This window comes from Varroa destructor, unplaced genomic scaffold, assembly GCF_002443255.2.
Source record: "Varroa destructor unplaced genomic scaffold, Vdes_3.0 BEIS01000004.1, whole genome shotgun sequence".
In the NCBI taxonomy this organism is placed as follows: Eukaryota; Metazoa; Arthropoda; class Arachnida; order Mesostigmata; family Varroidae; genus Varroa; species Varroa destructor.
Window position 1 is genome coordinate 32,357,156 of NW_019211457.1, and position 8,262 is coordinate 32,365,417.

General features: G+C 41.2%; 1 protein-coding gene across 4 annotated transcripts in view; it reads left to right on the plus strand.

Moving 5' to 3' along the window:
- Nucleotides 1-8,262, plus strand: part of unc79 (UNC-79 domain-containing protein) — a 28,383-nt gene that overhangs the window by 17,333 nt on the left and 2,788 nt on the right. The window contains exons 24-37 of one of the 4 annotated variants that reach the window (XM_022802393.2): nt 471-861; nt 1,196-1,460; nt 1,877-1,954; nt 2,236-2,413; nt 3,873-4,088; nt 4,417-4,529; nt 4,674-4,961; nt 5,418-5,488; nt 5,714-5,848; nt 6,273-6,467; nt 6,740-6,929; nt 7,180-7,255; nt 7,733-7,818; nt 8,018-8,181. In XM_022802393.2, coding sequence (XP_022658128.1) covers nt 471-861; nt 1,196-1,460; nt 1,877-1,954; nt 2,236-2,413; nt 3,873-4,088; nt 4,417-4,529; nt 4,674-4,961; nt 5,418-5,488; nt 5,714-5,848; nt 6,273-6,467; nt 6,740-6,929; nt 7,180-7,255; nt 7,733-7,818; nt 8,018-8,181 — 2,446 coding nt within the window. Of the gene's footprint in view, nt 1-470; nt 862-1,195; nt 1,461-1,876; nt 1,955-2,235; nt 2,414-3,848; nt 4,089-4,416; nt 4,530-4,673; nt 4,962-5,417; nt 5,489-5,713; nt 5,849-6,272; nt 6,468-6,739; nt 6,930-7,179; nt 7,256-7,732; nt 7,819-8,017; nt 8,182-8,262 lie in introns of those variants that run through there. The other 3 variants (XM_022802392.2, XM_022802394.2, XR_015325931.1) reach the window with 3 other exon arrangements.

An 8,262-nucleotide genomic window follows, 5' to 3' on the forward strand; every position in this document is an offset into this window, starting at 1 on the left:
CTGTTTGTTCCCTAATTTAATCACACTTGCCGAGTAATACATTTTTTCAGCTAGAAGTCTACTGACCCAAGCCACCGCACCGTATTAGTTGTGTAGCATATGATAGAGTTACACAATACGAAGAACATGATCAATAATTACTTTACTTTATAGATTCTTACACAATACCCACATTCATACATACCCGTAGGATGCAACGACAAGCCGATATTGCGGAATAACTGTACTGATGATGAACGGATATTTGAGTCTAGGAAGAGCAGCGGAAAAAAGATCTAATATTTTCTTAATTCTATTTATACTCTTTACGCGAGAAGACTTCTCTATGTGGGTTGTCCTTTGTTATAACTAGAAATTATTAGCAACGATATCCGTTGTATTGCTAGCGCAGTTACCGGATCTGCATTGCTAAACCTATATATGTGTACATATATACAATGAATTATTTTGTAACATCTCGTCCGGGACAGACGAGAGGGAGACTTCTCCCACGGCCGTAGCGTCCCGGGCTCGCCGGCTCGGCAGAGGCTGGGCAGCCAGGCAGCCCCGACCGGCTCGACAATAAGCCTAGGACCATCAGGATCAGCGACAGCAGCCTCTTCATCCCTCAGGAGAGATGTGGGAGAACATACGATGTTATCCGCTGTTCATGCGGCAAGCAACACACAGTCAAATAATGTGACCGCTACAACTATTGCCACAACTACAAATTCTACTGTAATGATAGATATAGCCCACTCGCTTAGCACCGTCATTTCTACAAGTTCTACCGTAACCACAACTACGTCAGCTACTCCATCCGTAAGTACGGCCGCTGACGGCTACGCAATCAAAACTATAGCTATCAACTTCGACGTAAAGGTGAGAGCGACATTTAGAATGCAATACAAACATTTAGAATTTCTTTCTCGAAAAGGGTTTGACTTAGCGAATCGAACTTATTGACTTGAGGATCCTTTGCTGGCTCTTGGCCTATTTTAGTTATACGGAATTGGGTGATCGGGCGCACGCTGGAGAAAAGGGGAAGGATATCCGAATCGATAAAAATGATGGAAGAAATTGAGGGTTTCATTGATCTGTGCCATATTATTCAGCAATACTGATCTCCTTTGGAACTTTATAAGGCAATCACACCACGATCACCACCTGCTCTATTTATCTCTAGGTACCAACGCCTGACTGATCTCCTTTGCAGGACACGTCATTCACTCGAGAGCCAGTAAGCTCGACTAGCAAGGCACAAATCGAAGACGACAAAATGATTATCGAACCACTCGAACGAAAAATGGATATAGGCGAATGTAAAGACGAAGCCGATTCTAACAAGAAGCAGGACAATCGTAAGGATGAGAAAAAGAAAGACAAGGATAAATTCGAAAAAGATGAAGAGATCTGCCAAAAATTCGAGAAGGAGAGCAGGAAAGAATATAAACGTGACGTTGATAAAAAGGACAAGAAAGGTATAATCTGATCGAGGCCTCATTAATCGATGAGACTAGTCGAGAAACTCGTTAATTACTGAACGAACCAATAGAAGATGAAAACGATAGTCCCTTGTAGACAGATCGACCTAGCATTTATTTACGATATGTGTTGTATATCAGATCGTGACTAGTTAATTTTAGTTTCGATTTGAATTGCCTTTCATAAGGAGTATGAAAATAATTTGAAGTTTTATAAATTTTATTAATAATCATAGTTGATTCGGGTTGTATGTGTCACTGTTTGCGGCTATCGGCCCATTTCGTGTAACGCAAGTCGAACATCCTTTCATATATGCCAGTATATATTCGTATATGACTGACAAACTAACTAGAGCAAGACGCATATTTTAGACGCGTATAATAACATTCCCATCCCAAAATCTACGTTCTAGAAAAATCCGTTACGTTATCACAGGACGAACAGAGGTGCGCAGTTTTGGCAATTCCTGAAGAAGATGATTATAGTAAAGGTCAGTGAAAATTTATTCTATGGCTGCAAACAGCATTGAGCTTGGCAAATAATCACACACTATTGATATTTAGGTTTCTATAATTGCTTTACGTTCTTACCGTACGTCTCTTTTCTTCTTCTAGGCGAAATTCTAGGTTTACAGCATCTAGGGCCATTCGCAGATGCGATTCCACTTGATCTATGAACGCCTTTACCTAAGTGTTTTCTGCACAATTTCAGATAAATGTATCATATACTTTATGGGAAAACTAACTCCACGGTTTCACCTAAATAACACAGGGGCTCATATCGAAGAAAGCAGATCGAAACTACACTACAAACAACGAAAGCAGCGCAGGGCAGCTGAGGATGCTCAACGAAAATACGATGCGAAATCGGCGGCACAGCTGAGACGCTCGCGCAAGATTAACGAGGTCAACTTTCAATCGCAGCTAAATGCTTCAGGAACCTCGAAAAGGTACGTTTCCTTCGTGAAGAACATACGATCTTCAACTGTATTTGAATATTATTTCTAGGTCGGCTATAAATCATTTACCCATTTTTTTCTTACTCTTCCCCAATGAACTTGCCCCATAATGCATGAAACAGAGTACCTTTTACTTATATATATGTATATGTGCGTTATATATTAATAGATATTAGCATTGGAAGTGATTTTTTTAAATGTTCCATGTTTCTAAGTCGCCAATTTCTGGTACAACCTAATCTGTATGTTTCGGCACTCACTCGTGGAGTGTTTCAACTAAGGGTGCATATAGATGATGGCACACTCTACAGACATCAGTAGGTCGTACGACAGTGTGAAACGACGAGTTCCGCTTCCCAATTTACAAAAATGCGGAACCTATGGTAAAATGTAGAGTAATGCAAAGTGACTGAGATATAACATATCTCTTTACCTAGGTCAAAAGTAATGCTCATTATTTAAATCGCTTAATAATGAAGTACTTATTAGAAAAAGTGTTTTCTGGTATCAGATGGTACAGACACGATTGTCACTTTTTCATTTTTGAAACGATTATACATACCTAACCTACAACACTCTAGCACGCTTGTATAGCCAATATTTTGTAAACCAGGTCTAGGTTTTTACTCAGCTCAGAAGCAGTCAGACCAATTGGACAAGGACTCGATTGAATGTTATATAACCACGATCCGTGCGTTGAAATCGATCGTTTTCTGTCTGCAATGAAAAAAGTCATAAGAGCACAGCCCTATCTCAAGATAAAAAGAATAAATTCTTTACGCTAATTTCCTGGTCTATGTAGTGCTATGGAAAGCCATGATAACCTCAGCCTACTTAAATCCTATTGCGCCACGACAAATATACCTATGCACTAAACTCCAATATAGTGTCAAAATTACGTATCCATTTCCCTTTGTCTACCTAGAAAATTTAGGCCGTCATACACTGGCGCGCCATTGATGCTTGTGTGAATATATACATCGATATACCTCACTGCCAAGGATTATTAAAATAATCAAGTAATAAGTAACTTAAACAGATTGTTTGTCTCTTCATTTCTTCTCTATGTACGTGATTCGTACGTGCCTAATACACCACTTCATATACCCACATCTTCCTCTATCGTAGTCGATCATTTTCTACCGCGAATCACGAGGTTATGTTATCCTGTACCTCATGCACTTGACCTTTGTCGACACATTGCACTACTTTTGTGCGGTTGTTTAACATCTATGAATACACACAATATGCTCGGCGTCCCTGTTATGTGAGCTTATTGTTATTCGATTTTACCGGTTTTCATCAAACCAAACGCTTGACTTCATCCGCTTTGTGTTCGTGGCATAATTTGGTGGCGTGTGTGTGTGCGGGCACCGGGGGTGGGGAATCTGGGGCAACTGTGTCGTTGTGGATCATATACGTATAGATCTAGCTCGGTGTCCTCGTCCAGCGCGCCGCGTCCTCCAGACGATTTGGTGATGGATCGCTGTCCCGATTGTGGAGCTCTTATCGAGCATTATGCCCACGATGAGATTGGGCTATGCATTGTCGCCCTGGCGACGTACGTCCATCGCGAGCCATCTCTTGCTGCCCCTATTCTGCCCAACATCTTGAGGGCGGTCGCGAAGATCGCACAGCAGTTTTTCTACCCCTGGCAGTCCGAACGGTTAGTTGAAAAGAAGAAACTCACAATATGTCCTGCACTTCATATTTCTAGCGTCAGTCCTAGATATAAGGAAACCTGGTTATGTTACTATATGCAGTAGAGCGAACCTACACTCTAACTTCGAAACTTTGAAAAGTCACAGGACAACTGGGTAGTCTTTTGTTTTATTTCGATCCAAGTAGCAGGAGAAACAGCATAACGATGAGAAGCAAATTTTTTTAAATTAAAACTATCCTACTGTGAAATTACCTGTATCCGTATAAGATCTATATGACAAAGATCCCAAAGAATAAGGCGGTAACAAAAGTAATACTTTTGCTTTTCGTAGCAATACCCACCTGCCAGGTGGCTGTAACAGCGTTGCTGGTCAGTTCATACGCTGCATACTACATCGCCTTTCAGCTAATGGAATCTTCATCCAGATATTTCAAGGACATTTTGGTAAGAAAATGAATGTTTCTCAATGTTTTCGTTGTTTAAAGCGCCGTGATATGAACTACGTTGCCTAAACAATTAGCGCCGTCCTTTCATGTTTACGATACCGTCAGATATATTCCCCTGTCTTTGCTATAACTTATTGTGTAGATCGAGAGTTCTTCAAAGTGATGGCTTCAGCACTCGCGGACTTCAATGAACTCAACCAATTGCAACCACTAACGATCCTCTTCGAAGATTTAAACGAACGCAAGCAGCTCTGCCGTGACCAGACGCTGCATACCCTATCGAATGTAGCCACCTATTTGGAAGCGTTACTGCTACCTTCGGCCGATGGCACTCTCTTGCAACAGTGGTCCGGATTTCTTGTACAACTTGACACGCTACTTAGGCGAGTCATTCTCATCCTCGCAACCAGCCAGCCACAGGCTGCATCAGGTTCGTCTCCGTAATGATAACACTAAAACGCATCCACTTGATGAAGGTGATCGTTTCTTTATTTTGTCACGCGGCGGGGCTTAAACCGCTGGCGTTCTTCAACCAGAAATATAGCCCCCCTGACCAACGTGGAAAAATAAACAACAGCGATGAAGCGCACGTGACCACCAGCCAAGATCGTACAACACCTCAGGACTGGCATGATTTCCCCATTAGACGTATGAAATGATGGCTCCATTTGTTAATCACTTTTTACGCGCATTTCAAACACATCTACATGTATTAGCGGTATGCTGCAACAGATAATATTGAGAGATCTGATTGTAGAGGAAGTAACACGGTTAGTTCTATGTTGTCGTGAGCAAGATGATGTATAACTTTTTGGCAAGACCACAAGAAGGTCAGCTGGTGGGTAGACTTTGAATGTAAATGTTAACAACGATGTGGATATTTTAGGCGGTAACACGTCTGGATCTTCAATGACATCCCTGAGTTGTCTGCTACGAATCATGACTTCGGTATTTAAGGTGAACTTCAATGAACATTGTGAAGCACATAACCTTTTCGACCTTTCTTTAGGTAAATTAAGATCTAAATTAGGTAAATTCCATACAAACGGACTGAGGCGGCCACCGTACAAGAACATCACGTCAATTGAAATTGATTCCAGTTGGTTAGTGAGCGTATTCATATGGTTGAATGTTACTTTGGCGATTCGAGCCACTGTTTAACGTATACATTTATTTTGACAGGTTCCCGTAATTAACGCGTGTAAAACCATTTTGGAGCCGTTTTCAAAGATACTCGGCCATGCGATCGAACATTCTTTGGTCAGCTACCAACAAGTGCTCGAGCTCTGCCATCTTTGCTACAAGAACATGTCTAGGGTAAGAATGATTATTCAAACGAAGCAAAATAATACCATTCCTTTAAGGTTCAAATGCATCCTTTTACAGATATCGTGCAGATTCCATAAATCACATACAACCATTGAATAGGACCCGTTTATGCTAGCGTCTGCCTGTTATTTATGTTAGTTGAAAACAAATTAGGTCCTGAGTTCTCCAGTATCTGCTTCACTATTGGAACAGCTCTACGATATCGTGATACGACTTTAGTTCCACTTATGCGTTTAGTTATAATTAACCTAATCTAAGTTAAATAGACATGAGAATGTTCGTGTTGGCTTTTGCCTGTTCATTTAGCTAACCCAGAGCTCTAAACCGATAAGTTGAATGTACAGTTTTGCTATTTTATGGTGAAATTCGTTCACTTTAATATTAAGACCTGAATTGACTTTTGAATATACAGGAACGGGACAAATGTGTACTAAGTCGCACCGTCGTATTCGAGTTGGTGCAAGCGCTGAAATTTAAAACGTCCATTCCCGACGAAAACCTGCTCATGCTGGTGCAATTTGTACTGCAGGACGCGGGGGGGACCTTGTGCCCCAACGTCATACTTGAAGACGTTCCACTGGCACCACACGAATTGCAATCAATCCAGGTATGTGAGCTAAACTCGGCATGGCGGCTTGATATGCATCGTGTTTTTCGCATAGAATGGTTAGTTACTAATTTTAACTTAAGTTTCGGAGTAAAGGCGGGTTAATAACTAAAGAGCTCCTCTAGACACTGAGATTGTAGTGCAAGTATTTCTCGTACTTGCTGACTAGGACTTGCAACAGGAGGGGAGCATAAAGGAAGAGCCCCTCTAGCCTCTGCCGAATGGTTTCAGAATAGAATAACGGCTTAACATTCAACATGATTGTCTTACAGTATAATACCAATGCAGCGGAGTGCCTTCGGCAAAACCTGGCCGACGCAATTGAGTTTTTGGCTGACGTCCATACGCTCAGCCGTATTCGAAGCAACTTTCATGGCATAGCTTCGCGACTCAACGAGGAAACTTTGGGAGGCCAACTTAAAGCCGGTGTTGCCCAGTACCTCGCGTTGGAAATCACTAAAGGTAAGGTTGCTCGAATCTCCATTTGGGCTCGTACAACTTTATCAAAGGCCTTTTACAATTGCATTCAAAATATGTTTTTTTTTAGAGTGAACACTTGCTAGTAGCTGACCAGGGCATTTATCGTGGGCTTTGTTAGAGATACAAAATATGTATATTTAAGGAGCTTTTAATGTCAATTAAAACTATGTGTACCAGTGAAGTCGACGAGAGTTAAGGACGAATCAGTTACGTTGCTTTGCCCTTAATGCAGGTAACGGTAGGGAAAACAGAGCAATCAGCAAGTATCTCCCCTGGCTCTACAATCCCCCTTCATCGACGCAGCAGGGGTGAGTCAAATAGAATAGACAAATAATAATGCTTGCTCATATGACATCATGGCGTTGCAGACTACTACTATCAATTTATATTTCTGGAAAAAAAATAATTAGCAGTAGGCTTTGCAACGCATTTGACTCGTTGATTGTTACCTTGTCACAGTAGCTTCGTTGCCTCGGTGTGGCCTGCTCATTAATTGATTTCAATATTTCAGATTCTGTTCCGGCGAAGCTCAGTGCAATTGCCGTCGTTGTAGTGATTCGGTTGTTTAGATTTTCGGTGGGAATTTTCTACCGATTCTTTATCTATTTGTAATTAGTACGTTCTGATATACAATTGGTTCGCTCTCATATTCAAACTCATCAGACTTCAACTTCAAAATTGATAGGCCTAAATCAACTTCGTCCTTGTCCATTTAACTCTAGCTCGGTTAGCGATCAGTCCCTAAAATAAACTAACATATACAATTGTATACTATTTGATTTTAGCCCAAAAGAGTTTACCGAATGTGTTGCTCATATCCGTCTCCTTTCCTGGATTCTCGTCGGAGCTCTCACCCACTCTGCGCTACTGGGTAACATAATAAAAACAATTAGGCATTTTTCTAATAGTACTCGAACACGTTTTTTTCTCTGCCTTGTCCACAGACAGCAAATCTTATGAAAACTATTTTTTCCTATTTGCTAATGTAAAAAAAAAATTAAGCTTTGTTTGAACAAAGTACAAAACGGGTCCGGTCCACTCATTGGGTTTAATGGTAACCTGTCATATAGGTGGCCAGCACAGTCATTCCGCAATCACGTGCCAACCCATTCCGCTCGAAGCGAACGGACACATCGCCGAACATATTCAGGTGATTTTGGCCGGGTTTGCCGAACAATCTAAAGTCTCCGTCCTCCATATGTCATCACTGTTCCACGCCTTTATTCTTTGTCAGGTCAGTTGTATTTCTTAAAGCAAATAATAAACGTTTCTGTTTTTCCTAAATAGGATCATTCTAATGAAGACTCGTAACGTA